This window comes from Candida orthopsilosis (genome assembly GCF_000315875.1).
Source record: "Candida orthopsilosis Co 90-125, chromosome 3 draft sequence".
NCBI classification, from domain to species: domain Eukaryota; kingdom Fungi; phylum Ascomycota; class Pichiomycetes; order Serinales; family Debaryomycetaceae; genus Lodderomyces; species Lodderomyces orthopsilosis.
In genome coordinates, this window is record NC_018296.1 from 140261 (window position 1) to 156561 (window position 16301).

At 36.2% G+C, this 16301-nt stretch overlaps 6 protein-coding genes across 6 annotated transcripts; 3 read left to right on the forward strand and 3 right to left on the reverse strand. All coding sequences in view use genetic code 12, as the record gives it.

Moving 5' to 3' along the window:
• Window positions 1-1170: 1170 nt before the first annotated feature.
• On the forward strand, window positions 1171-1809 carry CORT_0C00700 (hypothetical protein; the record flags this gene model as incomplete). The annotated part of the gene is made up of 1 exon (XM_003868304.1): window positions 1171-1809. The coding sequence occupies one exon, from the start codon at window positions 1171-1173 to the stop codon at window positions 1807-1809; it is 639 nt and encodes a 212-aa protein (XP_003868352.1).
• Window positions 1810-2696: 887 nt separating this feature from the next.
• Window positions 2697-6794, reverse strand: CORT_0C00710 (Fun31 PAS kinase; the record flags this gene model as incomplete). Its single annotated transcript, XM_003868305.1, has 1 exon — window positions 2697-6794. The coding sequence occupies one exon, from the start codon at window positions 6792-6794 to the stop codon at window positions 2697-2699; it is 4098 nt and encodes a 1365-aa protein (XP_003868353.1).
• Window positions 6795-8324: 1530 nt separating this feature from the next.
• CORT_0C00720 (hypothetical protein) lies at window positions 8325-9500 on the reverse strand (the record flags this gene model as incomplete). Its single annotated transcript, XM_003868306.1, has 1 exon — window positions 8325-9500. The coding sequence occupies one exon, from the start codon at window positions 9498-9500 to the stop codon at window positions 8325-8327; it is 1176 nt and encodes a 391-aa protein (XP_003868354.1).
• A 614-nt stretch (window positions 9501-10114) lies between these two features.
• Window positions 10115-11698, forward strand: CORT_0C00730 (Dml1 protein; the record flags this gene model as incomplete). Its single annotated transcript, XM_003868307.1, has 1 exon — window positions 10115-11698. The coding sequence occupies one exon, from the start codon at window positions 10115-10117 to the stop codon at window positions 11696-11698; it is 1584 nt and encodes a 527-aa protein (XP_003868355.1).
• A 44-nt stretch (window positions 11699-11742) lies between these two features.
• On the reverse strand, window positions 11743-13077 carry CORT_0C00740 (Lys9 protein; the record flags this gene model as incomplete). Its single annotated transcript, XM_003868308.1, has 1 exon — window positions 11743-13077. The coding sequence occupies one exon, from the start codon at window positions 13075-13077 to the stop codon at window positions 11743-11745; it is 1335 nt and encodes a 444-aa protein (XP_003868356.1).
• Window positions 13078-14421: 1344 nt separating this feature from the next.
• On the forward strand, window positions 14422-15978 carry CORT_0C00760 (Jen1 protein; the record flags this gene model as incomplete). Its single annotated transcript, XM_003868309.1, has 1 exon — window positions 14422-15978. One exon carries the CDS (start codon window positions 14422-14424, stop codon window positions 15976-15978), a length of 1557 nt encoding a protein of 518 aa, XP_003868357.1.
• Window positions 15979-16301: the final 323 nt, after the last annotated feature.

A 16301-nucleotide genomic window follows, 5' to 3' on the forward strand; every position in this document is an offset into this window, starting at 1 on the left:
AAATACAACTTTTCGAAGTTTAAACCTTATTGATGACTTGTGGTTCATAAGCCTGACTCTACAACAATTGAGATGTACATGTTTGTGTAATTAGACATGACTAGTAACTTGATTCTATTATAACTCGTAACTTTTGAACACTTACCTGGCGAACTGGACACAGGGCCCACAATGCCACTTGTATACTTTTCACTGGTGGTTCTACTATTGTACCTAACATTCCCTACAATCTTCGTTTACTATGGTACATACGTAGAGACGCATTAGTCTCCTCCTTGAGTGTAGATGCCTTAGCTCTCCTTTATATGTGAACATCTTAGTTCTTCTATTGTATGCGTAAACGCCTATTTTCTTCTCCTACACAGCCATTGCATTTCAAGTGGATGACTTTGGGGCTTTATGCACGAAGGTTCTGGTGAGCCTAGTATCTCAACACTTGTCAGGTAAGATTTCTGAGTATGACGTAACGCAAAAATAAAAATTACTTCTTAAATTAAATATTAATTAACCAAGAAATAATTAAATGAAGAGCTGAAAAATAAAGAATCCTGCATTACATTCAACCTTGAGTGCACGTGTAGACCCTGATACTAGCTTATTTGAAGGAATATTCAGCTCTAATCAAATGAACTATCGTCCACGCAACTTCGGAATCATAATGGTTTACGAAGTTTCAATCTCCTTGTGTGCCAAGCCCTTTTTTAAACCCCTCACTAAAAGTTTCTCTTATCATCTGTTTAACCGCTGTACACAAAGCATTCTAGTCCACACGGCGTTCATTTTAGTTTGAGTTTAGTGAAAAAAATATAAGTTTGTGAATAATCAACCATTTCAGATTAAAACGGAATTAAATCACCTAACGCCGTCTAACTAATATGAAAAGTTCATTCATTGGTTAACCTCAATAGGGACATTTTAATCCACAGTCCCATTGTTAACCTTACATGATTCCTTTTTCCAGTCACAGATAACAATTTCTCTTTGTTTACTTCTTGTATCAATTCCACTTTGATGAGTCGCCCCTTGAATGCTTATTACTTATAACCATGTATTTCCACATTGTACAAGTCTCTCAAAACCTAATAACATCCAACTATTCTAAAGGTCTACCGTTGAATTAACGTAATTTTCACATACGCCCATAGATATTTATCAATAAAGTACATAGTCATGGTCATCACAAAGATAACTACTAGTATCCTGTTACGTGTGGCTGAATTTTTATTCGCCGTCGCAGTATTAGGTCTCAGTTCCGGTGTATTAGCTAGCTACAACACCAACATTCCACGTGTTACTTTTAACTTAGTCGTTGCCATCTTCGACATCATCTGGCTAGCTTATATTGCACTCATTACACCTAAAACTTTAGCAGGTCAAACACCAAGTGCTGTTGTTTTTGCATGTCAAATTATACTTTGGATCTTTTATCTTGCTGGTTGGACAGTTATTGTTGATGAATTTCCCAAGGACTGTAATAAATCGTTTTACACGCGCGATTCAAAAGATACTTGTCATGCTTATCAAGCAATCTTACCATTCTCAATATTGAATTATGTTGTGCTTAGTACTGAGTTGGGGTTGTTTTATAGTTATAGTTTGGTTCCTGAAATCCGAAATTTTGGAGGTAAACATTTATTGCAAAATACAACTTATTATTGGGGGACCCTATTCAATGCTGAAACAACAGCTACACAATGTTGTGCTGGTATCGGCACTGGTGATGTTGTTGGTAAAGATGGTGGTGTTGCTACTCCTCATCTTGATGAAGAAGCAGTTGCTGGTAATCCAGTAAATGAGGTGAAAATGTAGATTAGGTGCTGCCTATTGTTTTTCTACACCCTAATTAACCAAAATAATGAAGTTATATTATTTATTGGTCGTTTTTCTATAAGGTATGGTAGTTGTTTCTTTATTATTACTTAGCCACTTAATGATGCGAAATCATGATTCAATCATTCATCATCTCTTGAATCTTTTTCAACTCAAGTGAAAATTATATAGGTCATGTAATCGAGGGGCTTTACTTGAACCCTTTTACCGGCCTCTCTTTATTTCTTTCCAAAACCTTCAATATCCAAAGATGGGCCTTTATAGCCTTGTGGATTATACAAAACCCACTTCAAATATAAATCTTGATCCTCATTCTCAAAGCAAATCGCACAAGTCTTTTTCTTGTCTTCTTTGAGGACGTGTAATAATTTTTCCCCAAATGATCTATCTACAATAGATCATTTTTGCATCTAGTTCTTTTGTAACAATTGTCACAGCAGAAACATCTTGTAATTCTCTCAGTATATACATTTCATCTTCCTCTTGTTTGTCGTGAGTATATAAAATGAGATTTTGACCTATGTCGTTACATTCCAAAAATGAATCTTCAAATACATCTATTTCAACAGTGTCTTCGAAAATAACACCATTGGAATATTCATACACTGTGAAAGCTGATGATATGAACTAGAATATTATTAGATCCATTTTAAACATAATTCAATAGAAGCATTGGTGGTTACAAGTAATAAATTGTTATTACACAGAAACACCCATTTTCATTTACAAAGGGACAAAAATAAAAATGTTTTAACCGAATCACACACTCTCTTTATCTAAATCTAAATTACTCTAAACTATAGCGTATCCCATACGTATACATAATTCTATCCAAACTCAAACAGAAAACAAATGTCACTTGGTCTCTAGGACTTTAACCAATCATCTTCAAAGATATCAGTAATTGTAGGCCTCTTATCAACATCACGAACCAAAATCCCCTTAACCAACGACAAGCTCAAATCACTAATAACATAAGGAATCCGTAAATCCCCCTCCATGATTTCATCAACATTATAAAATGGATTCTCCTTGTACAACATAGTATACAACAAAATTCCCAATGCCCAAATATCTTGTGGTTTGCCTTCATATTTCTCACCTCGTAATACTTCCGGTGATGCGTAATCAATAGTTCCGACAAACACATCAAATGGACCTTGTTTCACATATCCAGCCGATCCAAAATCAATCAATTTGATGAACCCCTTTTCATCAACAATAATATTCTCATCTTTGATATCACGATGAACAATACCTTCTTTATGTAAATGATAAACTGCCGATACAATTTGTTTGAAAATGAATTTACATTCAAATTCAGAAAGATCCTTTTTAACTTCAATAAAATCAAATAAATCAATTGCTGGTGGATTACCAAAAATGGGAGTTTCGAGATAATAATATTTCAGATCTTCAAAAAAGTCAAGAATTCGAATAATATTTGGATGGGGTTCTGAGTTTAGAAATGCCATAACTTGAATTTCACTGGGTATGGTTCCTAATTTACGATCACGGACCCATGTATCAACGAGAATTCTTTCTTTATCAATACATTTGATAATGATTTTGTACACGGGGTCATCCTTATGTTGAGCCAAGACAACTTTAGCATACGCACCTTCCCCCATTTGTTTAATGATTTTAAATTCGGAAAATTTCTTGGAACGTCTAGCCAAACCAACTTCTTTAGGCCAATGGGTTGATTCAGCTTTGATTGTGTCTAACGATTGATTCTCTAATGCTAGAATTTCCTCCTCGGAATATGCAGTAGATGAGATATTATAATCTAGATCATCAGGTGTTACCATATGCTTCAGTTCAATCGACTCAATATCCTGAAATTTGCTAGTATCATCATCTTTAATTTCATCATCTTTGGTCTTTTTGTAAATAAAACTATCCAAGCTAGTCATGGGCATGGCAAAAGACAGAGTCTTCACTCTTCGCGTACTCAGTGAACGAGTCACTTCTCTTGGTGAAAATTCCAACAAATCTTCTTCTTTACCATCTTCAAACAATTTGCGTTGTGAGGGGATGTTGTTGGCTGACGCAGTAGATCCACCAGTATGAGTTCTAGTACGGGCAAGAGCCGCATGGTTAGGATGTAGATGATGATTAAGTTGTGGTTGGGGCTGTGCTTGATGTGCGTGGAGTTGTATACCTTCTCCCAGATTCAACAAGTTCGATTGCGTTTGAGTTCGCGAGGGTACTGATACCACTGAATGATCATCGGTGGAAGCTAATGACATTGACGATGCTGAAGAGCTTAGGGCTTCAAGCTCAGAAGTCAAACTTGAATCTCTTTTAGTTCGGGAATAAGTCACCCACAAAATCAATGCGTTATCAGTAGATACTCGTGCTTGAACATCAACATACAAAGTCTTACCATCACGATGTTTACCTTCAATTCCAGGACATTTGAAGAATATATCCTCTTCGGATTCATTGTCTTCAGCGGCTTGCTCTTGATACTTTATCACTGAATCGTATTTCCTAAAGAAGTGTTCAGGTAATACTAATCCATTAACAACTTGGAAAGTTTCTATATTCTTTTCGAGACCGACGCTTAAAATCTTTGTGAAATTGGGGATTAACACATCAATACAACGATTATGCAAGTACTTGGCTGATCGGCCAAAAAGATTCTTGGCTATGGCATTATTACATGACAAGATGGTGAAATCGGTGGCATTCAACACAAAAATACCAGCAATGTATGGCATCGTGTGGATCTTCAACTTAATTTGTGATCCAGTGTCATCGTCCAACAAAAGGGCAGTTGATGTAATAGCACAGGGAATGTTTTCACTTCCTTGATCAACTTGTATTGTGAAATATCTTGTATGGTTGATAAACTCACTATCATGGGCAGCACTCTTCTCTTCGTCATTACCTGTCCCATAATTCATCAATTCATTACTCATTGTTTCACTTAGTTCACTTAACGTTCCAATCTTGTCTATGCCATACACGGATGCCAAGTTACCGGCAACTTCATGGAAACTATCAATATTATACGAGTTCCCGAAAAACCCACCATCTTTTTTATTGCCAATACCCAGGATAATCACATCAAATGCATCGCATGGTATTTGATCAAACATACAAATAATTAAATTACCCTTTTTCTTTGCCCAAAGTGAAGTCCAAGAATAATTTTGATCACCAGGTCGAACAATGGCAACAATTTCCCCTGCAAAAAGAATCGAGTCTTTACGACTATTTTCAAAGGTGTATTCAGTTATCCTTGACAAGACAAAATCGCGGAATTGTGGTGCAATCAAATCCATCAAAGTCAATGCCTTAATCGTTGTTTTTGATATTCCAAACATAAGACATGCTAAATCGTTTGCTGCTTTGACTGACCACGGCAAGTCAGCTTCAACCGTAAAGATTGATTGTGGTGATGAATATTTACTCGTAAGCATGGAATTGAATGGACGTTTGGCGTTGAATTGTTCTTGTTTGGTGGTGGGTGTTATTGGTGATTGAGTCAGTGACTTGTCATTCATTTGATCGATTCGGGCAAGTTCTTTCAATGCAACTGTAGAGAAAGTGGTTGTCATTGGTGAAGCTGTAGATGATGGGTCTTTGATGCTATTTTCTAATAATTCTGAAGTCACGGTAGAGTTTTCCACAAACGGCATGGCCAAAGCATAAATCAATTTCTTTTTCAAGAGGTCATATTTGATTTTATTTTGATCATCGTGGGTTGAAAGTGACAAGTCATGTAATGATGTTGCAACTTGGGAATTTTTCATCAAAGAGTCCAAATCATGCTCTAGCAAATCTATGATATCTTTATAGTCATCTGTTGATCCTTGTTGTTGATGCATTTTCTTGTCACTAATGGTATCTTGTTGCAAATTTGGTGGTGCTGAAAACTTCCTTGCATCTTTGGTTACAATGGGAAGACTATCGGATCTTTGTAGCGATGGTTTAAACAAAGCTGCCAATGCAGCTGATGATGCATTTGATTGAAGTTTATATTTCTTCTTGTCCATAGTTTTGGCAGCAGTTGTAGGTGATGACACATCATGGATATAGTCAGCACTATGGTTTGGATGAGAAAATATACTTGATCTGACTGTTCCTGCTGTATCGTTTTTGATACTATCCATTATTGAAGTATCATCTATAATTGTATTTGTTATTGATCTTTGTAAAGGTGTTGATTCTTGTTCATAATGATCTTGATTTGTTATAGATTTAAACAATTCTGGTCTATCTTTTAAAATCTCTAATGAACGTTTTAAAACATTAAGTCGAAGTGCTAATGAATTAGGTGATAAATGTGCATATGAATAAGCATGGGATGACTCTGATGGAAATTTCAAAAGATCCTGTAAATTGTCATTGTGCTGCATTTGTTGCTGACTACTTTGGTTTATATCTATTCTAGGGATGGGTGATGGTGCAAATTGTTCAGATGAAGGAGTTTTCTTGTTGTTTTCAAGTCTGTGCGGGTGTGGGTGTGGGTGTGGGTGTGGATGCAGGTGTGGATGCAGGTGTGGATGCAGGTGGGGAAGTGGACATATACTGGGGGGAGGTAGATGTTGTGGTTGTACTGCTTTTATTACTGGCGATCGAGATAGTGGTGATGCAACTCTCTTGTTAGATGTAGATATCCCCGGGTATATTCTATTTGATTGTTCTGCTCCTAAATTGAATGATGGTGGTTTAAAATAAGGAGGCTTTGCGCTGATGCTAGGCAGCTGCTGCGTGTTTTGATGGCTCTGGTGGCTCTGATGGCCCTGATGGCCCTGATGGCCCTGATGGCTGTGTATTGACTCATCAGTCTGTGAGTCTGATGCTGACGCAGAAGCTGACGAATTGGTCATAGGGGTATCATCTTCATCATCATTATAATCAGTCAATGAGTTATTTTCATCTGTTATTAAGGAGTTTGTCAACGAATGATCTGAATTATCTGATGATTGATAGCGTGATGTAGTAGTCATTCAAAAAAGGGAAGATCTATAGCCGTAGTATTTTGAATGATAAAGGTGTGTAGTAGTAGTAGTGTATGATATGTAAATCTATGTGAGATCTATACAGTAGGGTTCAGTTGAGTTAAGTCGATGTGGTAGTATGGTGTATGACGTCTAGTAAGGAATAGATATGAGTAGAATAGTAGATCTTGTGAAGAAAAATAAAAAAAGTAAGGCAATAAGGATAAAATGATAATATGCAAAGAAATAATTTTTTGTGAAATAGTAGTCTGTTGTTTGAAGTATTATGAAAAGAATAAAAGTCTATGTGGTGTGATATGCCTATTCACCAGGTTCGTGGTTAGTTAATATGGTTAGTGTTGACGTCCGTTGATATTTGGTTGTAAATAGATTGGGTGGTTTCTGTTGTCTCCTTTTTTTGCTGTGGGTGGTGGTGGTGGTCTTGTATTGTTGTAATTTAAAATTTCTTTTTTGTCTATTTATTTTAGATCAACAAACAACAACAAACAACAACAGATTAGTACTACGATCAACCAATAAGATTGAAGTATTGATATTTCTTATTTATATATATATATATACATATATATACTGATATATAAGTACAACTATCTTGTTAGCAAAAGTATGGTTATGTGTTTCAATGTAAAGGGTAAGATCCGCTTCTATTGTGCCATGCTACCATGCCCACGCAAGGCTGACTCCTCAATTTGAAAAACAAAACAATACAATATATACATAGAACAATAGTAATATATGAGAGTAAGCCTTGCCAAAAGAGGGTTAGCAAGTCACATTAAATGAGTGATGAATACATATACACAAGATAGCTTTGTTGAGCAAATATAACCTTTAGTGTTAATAGTATAAACAATAAGAAGCCTTTAACTCAACAAATAAGTCTTTAGTTTGTACCTACAAAGATTTTGTCTCTTTATTTTCACTCTTTTTTCAGCCTTTTAACCACAGGGTTAATAGACCATACCTTTTCTCTCCTTCAAATGTTAAGAAATTTCCTATTTCGCAGTTGCTTTGAAAATTTGAGCCACAGTATTGAATATGAGGATGATGTAATGTACATATATTCTTGAAGGACACACATACACACACAGTCCAAGAAAAAGAATAACAGATAATAATATTAACTGTATTTTTATACACAGGATATCATATTTATTGTTTTTCACACTAGTTTGTGTGGCTACACTGCATATTCATATTGTTTATCTACTCAGTTGTATGATTGCACTTTTTTTATTATTATTTTCGGACTTATTATTCCACGCACGTGACAGGTTTTTGGTAACACACAATTGAAATCTCCCCTTCAATGAGTTTTTAATAGGGTTTGCACTCTTACATTAGCATTTTGAATAGAACTGTTGTATCATTTGTCAAGTTATTCTCTATAAATATTGGGAAGGGGGGGATATAAGATCCTTAGTAACTATTTTATACGAAAACCGATTGTAGACTAATTCCATCCTGCTATCTTCTCTTCTTATCCTCTCTCGTCTTCTTTCCCCTTTCAAATCCACTTTAATCCACTTTCCTAACCCATATTTCACTTCCTTCACTAGCACGCCAAAGTCGACTGATAGTTATGCCTAATCCATATTTCTTTCTTGCTAATTCATCTTGTTTGCCCCGTAATTTTTCAATTGCTCGCTGAATTTTGACTCTAGTAGTATAGTCAACGTCAACGTTATAAGGGGGAAGTAGATTAGTCAAAAATTGTATTTCTTTATCAATTTTGCCTATTCTGGCTTCATATTGATCATATTTGTGTTGTGCCGCATTTAGTTTTTTGCGGGTTTCTAGTTCATGTGAATCTAAACTTGGTGGACTAGCTACCATTCCTATTGGAGGTGATTGTGATGGCTGCAATGTGTGGTGTAGTTTAGTCGATGTGAATGTTCCATTTACTGGGGTTGGGATTGGTGATTTATGTTGATTGTGATGGTGGTAACTGCCATTACTGCTCTGTCTACTATGACTATATCCATGAGTCATTGCATCTGGTGAAGGTGAAGAGGGAGTACTGATAGCCTCGTGAGATACTTTTCTCACTGTAAACTTAATTGGCTTTTTCTTTTGAGGTTGTGGTTGTTGTTGTGTAGTATTTTTGCTGGTTAAATCATTGTAGAAGTTGGTCTTAGAAGCAACGGACTGAGGTAACTTGGTTACCTTGGTTGTAGTGTTGAAACTATTTTCGGTGGATGTAGCCATTAGTGCAGGTCTATCTAAATCTATAGGCTTTGTATCTGTAGTTGGTGGTTGTTGGTTCTCTTTGTTATTATCAGTTAGTTTAGTCTTGGAAAATGACTTGATAAGTTTTCCCGTTGAACTATCACTATCTAATGAAGAAATGGAGGAAATTGATGGAGAATGTGTTGTTCCTGTTGTTGTTCCTGTTGTTGTTGTTGTTGTTGTTGTTGTTGTTGTTGCTGCTGCTGCTGCTGCTGCCGCTGCTAACGCTGATGCTGTTGTTGTTGTTGTTGTTTGAGATTTATAGAATTGGGAATCTAAAATATTATTTGTTTCTTCTCCTACTTCCCCACCTTGCTGTTCTTGTTGTTTTAGGTTTTTTTGGTCTGGGTGCTTTGATTCAACAGAGTCAGCTACTGCTTCCTCTTGTAAACCAATATCTAAATCGCTACGTGGTATCGATACTACTGTGGAATTACCAGCATCAAATGAATCTTCCTTCTCCATGTGTGTGGATGTATGTGTATATAGTGTGTGTGGTGTCTGGTGTTTCAATGTCTCCTATTCCGTGCTGTGTGTTCTGTTTCTATTTCTTTTTTCTTCTTTTTCCTTTTACGATTTTATTTATTTTTTTGTTTTAACTCAATTTGTTAGTGTTGATTATGTAATAGATTACTAGTAAACTACATTATTACTACTACTAATACTACTAAACAAACGCGTCTTTACTTTATATAATACAAACAGTTCAACGAGTTATATAAGATCAGAAACAACCCCTGCTTCAAGAGTCTAGCGTCCAGGGCCCCAAATATTCGGCAATTCTATTACTCTTTCTCCAACTATACGAGGAGACGCCTTAGAAATATCCTTTTTCTACGCCACGAAAATTTTACGTGTCTCTCATTTCAACTAAGCCACAAACTGTTCAATTGGGTAACACTCTTGTTTCTGTTAACTGACACATTTCTGCATAATGCAAAAACTCCAAAGTTTTGACTATATTTTTGTGGGATTTTCGTAGTTATTGTTTTCAAAAAGGAAGGCCATGGAATCCGTATAAAGCTTATTAAAATAGAGTGGTAGCGGGCATTTATTGATCATATGCAGTCTCTTGAAAAATGGATCCCGTGACTTCTCTCATCTCAAAACTCTCAATTTCAATTTATCCAATACACCAAGCTCCAGTCTATTACTCAACCATGAGTGAGATTCTCAATTTATCCTATGGGCAATACCCAAACAGTACAATCACTCATTTATACAACTTTCAAGAGTCACAAATACCTTATACAAAAGATACAAAACTCAATAACCAATTATCAACATTTCTATATAAATCAATAGCTAATGGATCAGCTAACTATTATCCACGAGCGCTACTATTCGACTTACGTGGTGGGTTGGGAGCTTTAAACAAGTATGAATATTCTGAAGAAGTTCCTCAATTGAACATGCCTGTAGTTAATCAACAACGAGTTACCACTCAATTACAGAAGAATGAATATCAAAAGAGCTTAGATCAAGGTAAAACTGATGGATCGTTGTTGAATACGGGTAATACTAAATACTGGACTGATTATAATAAACTCATATACAATCCAAAATCAGTAATCACCTTGCCTTCATATCAACATCAATATGACAAATTTGGATCAAATTATAATTTACCAGCACAAAAATTTGACACTTTCTCAACGGGCAAAGATGAATTCAAATCAATTGAAGTCGAATCAATGGAAAGTTTCCGGTACTGGTTAGAAAAATGTGATTTCCTTCAAGGATTACAAATAGGTACTACTATTGATGATTCATGGAGTGGGGTCACAACATCAATGATTGAAGTTGTCCAAGATGAATTTTTCAATAATAAAGAAAATATATGGATATATGGACAATATAACCATCAATTACAGAGAGAAAAGCCATCGATTATTCACAAAGTATCTCAAATAAAGTCATTTGTTGAACTCTACAAATCACTGAGTTTATTCATCCCGTTGTCTCCTGATTATAATTCACCAATGTTGTCTGGATTGGATACTGGCTCCATATGGCATACTTCTTGCATTCCGGCCCTTTTCATTAATCTGATTTGGGGCGTAAATAATCAATATGTTGACCAGGTGAATATGTTACATATGCAAGAAAATTTATTACATGGAGATGAGGCCAGGAAAATTGTGAATGAGGTTAAGGTCATTGGTGAAAGGGATGTTGGTGTAAGTGATATGATGATGGAGGTTGATTTGACCAAAGTGCGTGATTTATCAACATTGACTCAGCAAGCACTAAAACTGGAGATCAATTTGGGTATATCCAAGTCCACTGAAAATATACGATATATAAACAGAAACTACGTCCTACAAGATAAGAAGAAACTAGATGTCAGCGGCAATAGCATAGCTTCCAACGATGACGATGTCCCTACAAATGTATACACGAACCCATACATGACTAAAATAACTGAAATTGACACATTCCCGAACATTTTACAAAACAAACGCGACGAATTCCATATTGAATTCAATGTACACAATGGCATCAAAGATACTCTCAAACCTTACAAAACAACAATCGATAGATTGCGATTGAATCTCGATGATTTAATTGAAGATAAAGCAGAACTAGTCGAGGATATAAACAACATTATCCTGAGTTATTCATCAGGATTTGAATCTGACGGCGATGACTACTATGATTAAAAAACATAAAAACTCATATATTTACATATATACACTTCCCTTACTTAAAGTGTCTTTTCAACCAAGTAAATACCATAATCATCCTTCAACTCTTTCATAATAGGATCATTAATTTCCGAACTCATTGGAGCTAACAAACCTTTTTTGTTCAAAGTTCCATTCAAGATTTGTTTAGTAGCAACAGCACAAGGAACACCAACTAATTTAGCCATTGATGAATAACCATTTGGATCACCATAATCAACCAATGTTGAAGTTCTGGTCTCAGTAGTACCATCTTTATTTTCAATACCAAATTTATGCTGTAAAACAACCAAATCACGTTCACCTGGTTCGTATTGCATCAATTGTTCCAATGTGGCACACAAAGTATCTAATGGATTTCCCTTTGGGGTCAATTGCTTATCGGATAATAATCCTAACCATTTGAATCCGTCAAGAATACGTTCTTCATCTTCGGGAGATTTAAATTTGGTCAAAGTCTTGATCTTGGCAATGATATCTTCAACAGACGATGATTTAGCACCAATCAATTTAGCAGTAGCTTCATTCCATGGACCCGGTTTAGTGAAAATTTCCATTTCATCATCTTTCAAAAACCCAGTATCAACAAGCACTTTAATGAATTCGGGAAAACCTTGGAATCTCAAAGTACCTCTAATAACAGTTTCGGCTTCGGGGATATTGTACAACTGTTTATAAGTGGTTGAATCTCTATTTGGATAACAAACCAATGCGAAACCAGGATAAATAAAGTATGGTTTAGCAGTAGCCATTAAATCTTCTGATTTAACGTCAACAATTTGACCGTCTTGCCAATACTTGGCAGCATTTCTCAATGCCAACAAAACACCTCTTGAACTCCATGAAAATTTATACCCCAATGGATTATCGGAATTTTCTGGAGCTGGTAATCCACCGCAATACGACAAAAATGATTTGATTTTACCACCTTCTTTATGAACATCTTCAATAGTCTTGACAGCATATAAATGGTCAACACCAGGATCCAATCCAATCTCATTCATAACTGTAATTCCAGCATCTTCAATTTCCTTCTCCAATGCTTTCAATTGCGGGTTAATGTATGAAGTAGTAACAACATGTTTTTTATTCTTGATGGCTGATTTAACAACGTTGACATGATAAGTGTATGGAATCAATGAAATGACTAAATCGAATTTAGCCACTGCACCATCTAAGGCTTCAGTATCATTGACATCTAAAGAAATGGCTTGTGCTTTGTCACCAACTAATTCTTTAGCTTTGGACAATGTTCTACAAGCAACGGTAACTTCAATGTTGGGGTCTTGAGATAAGATATCAACTGTTGGTTTAGCGACAAAACCTGAACCTAATAATAAAACTTTTTGAACCATTGTGGAAGATGGAGATAATTGAGTTTATAGTATTAGGAGAAGAAGAAAAACGTATGAAAAATGTGTTTGACTTGAAAAATTATCGGCGGTTAACCTTTGATTTTTCAATTTGAACCTTTTTGCACGCTTTTTGCTTAAGCGCCCTTTATCAGTCGAAAAAGAAGCGGAAAAAAAAATTGCCTTGAAGCGAATTATGACTCACTGTAGAAAAGGTAGTTTTGATTCAGGCGCACTACTCTAACCACTATAGAACCACTATGAAACCACAACAACACCTGAATATGGTAGACTCGAAGTCCATTCAAATAATGGATCACCCACCAGGAACAAAATGATACAGTTTAAAAGGCTTAACAAAAGTGTATGTCCAACCACTTAGGTATTAAATTTGTCAGCAGTTTTTTAGTTTCGTAATTCACGGCGTGGTATATAACAAATCAAATGGGAAGAAGTAGCTTATTTCTATTGATTGCTCCCCCAAATAAGAAAAGAGATTGACAGCGCCCAGCAAAATTTCAAAGATCTACATGAAATTTTATTTTCCCCAAAAACAAACTCCGAGAGGTGTAACTGCTGTTGGCGAATTCCTTCCAACGCAAACACCAGATGCCGGAATTTCAGTCATTGATGTTCCTATTGATGTACTATTTGGAAACAGGCTTGAAGTGGTTCGAGAATGAGGGGAGCGGGGTTTATTAACTTTATGTACTTTTTTGCAAACCGATAAAAATGTGGTTATGGATTGCCGACTTTGAGGCGTTTCGTACATTTTTTGACACCTTATATATGCCAAGAATTCACCTGACATGGCATTTGAATAAACTTTTATATATAAAGGTTTGTTTCGTTTCCCCTCCTTCATTTCAGTGAGATATCCTCCACATTTTTTTTCGCATCTTAGACTATACAGTGCTTTTAATGGTTAAATTTAAGTCCGGGCGCTGTCGCGTCATATCCCCACAAAAAAAACTATATACCTTTTGTTCCTTTTGTGTCGCATTTCATACATTTAATGTGAGGCTGCAAAAGGCACTAAATTTTTAACAATTGAGTTAACAAAAGCCGTCATTGTTCTCTAAGATGCAACTTAAAAACAATACATAGAAACCAATTTTTATCACCTCATTATCTTTCACCCTCCCTCCCCCCGCATTCCCAGTAAAACTTTTGTTGAGTTTTTGTTTACGAATCTTGCATTGTTTCTCGGAGTAATTTAACTTTGCAGATAAACAACGTTCGATATTTATATAATCGTGGTTTACCCCCCCCCCCCACCTATGTCGACTATATAAACAGATCTGTTTCTTGGATCAATGGCTTGTGCTCATCTTTATACAGCAAATAATGAAAGACAAAGCAGAGGTAGAACACGTATCACCGTACTCATCACACAGCGATCACATAGTTGAAGATCCTGATCGCAATGACTTGTTCAATGAAAAGCCGGATTTATCATGGCCATCAATCAAACATTATTTTGCCACGAGAATACCCAACTTGTTGGACTTGCCTTTATACCGTCAAGAAAAGAAATGGTATCAAGTGGTCAACCCTATCCCTGGTTTGAAAGAGATGTCAGCATTGGACTGGAATTTTTATGGTTTAGGATTCCTCGCATGGTCGTTGGATTCTATGGATTTCTTTTGTGTTTCGGTATCTGCTTCGGAAATTGCTGCTACTTTGAAAGTAAGCGTTACTGATATTACATGGGGTGTTACTTTAGTGTTGATGCTTAGATCAGTTGGAGCTGTTATATTTGGTATTGCCGCTGATAAATTCGGTCGAAAATGGTGCTATATAACAATATGTTCCCTTTTCATTGTTGTTGAAATAGGTACTGGGTTTGTTCAAACGTACAAGCAGTTTCTAGGTGTCAGAGCAGTATTTGGGGTTCTAATGGGAGCAATGTACCCGATTGCCATGGTTACTGCAATTGAGGGACAGCCCACAGTGGCAAGATCAGTTTTATCGGGGTTGTTTTTACCTGGTTACTCATTTGGTTATATCTTGGCGATGGTTTTCTACCGGGCATTTTCTGGCACTTACAAGGAAGGCGAAGGATGGAGAAGTTTGTTTTGGTTCAGTGCTGGATTGAGTGTTTTATTGATTACTTGGAGATTGGTGATTCCTGAATCACCCGATTTCATCAAATTGAAAGAAAAGAAGAGACGGTTTAATGAAAAGAACAAGGTCAAGCATAAATGGATTGACACTAGTGTTTTGCAAACGTTGAAAACTGAATGGCTATTATTCATTTACCTTATCTTCTTGTACAGTGGGTGGAATTTCACTACCCACGGTTCCCAGGACTTGTATGTCACTATGCTAACGAAGCAATTTGATGTCAGTCTAAACATGAAGACAGTTATTGTTGTTGTTAGTAACCTTGGTGGTATGCTTGGAGGTATTATAATGGGTTCAGCTTCAGAATTATTTGGACGACGTCTCACAGTCATCATTTGTATGATATGGAATGGTGCCTTTGTGTACCCATCGTTTTTCAACGCCAATAGGAACTGGTGGGCATATGTTTTCTTAAATGGTGGTGTTATGGGTGCATGGGGTATCTCATCAGTTTATTTATTAGAAGTGGTTAATAAAGCCAATAGAGCTTTAATTTCTGGATTAGCTTATCAATTGGGTAATTTAGTCAGTTCTGCCAGTGCCACAATCGAAGCTCGTCTTGGTGAAAGATTTCCACTTGAAGGTAAAACTGATGACATGTATGATTATGGTAAAGTGATGTGTATCTTTTGTGGTGCTGTTTTTGCTTACATGATAATTTGTGTTTTGGTCGGACCAGAGAAGTTCCATAATAACTTACATGTGACTGATGATGATGAAGTTCAACTTGAAGAAGGAAGCAGTGGAGACGATATAAAGTCTGATAGAAAGATATAGTTATTTATTATAGTTAATGAGAGTAAGAAATTGCAACGATAATAGATGCTATTACGTATTTTCTAGATGTGAGAAATGTTTGGATCTTCTGATGGAAGACTGCGTTTCCTCCCCATAATTTCAGCATTGCTGGAATCAACCAACAATGAGGTGGCAGTTGAAGCAGTTCGCTACCTAGCCGTATGATCCCATACACAAGAGAGCGCATTTGTCGGATGTGCATTTCCCTTTGAATGATGAATAAAGGGCTTAGTGAGACTGAGAAACGCATTGACTACTTTCATTACAACACTGCACAAGAGAATTCACAGCACACAAGTCAA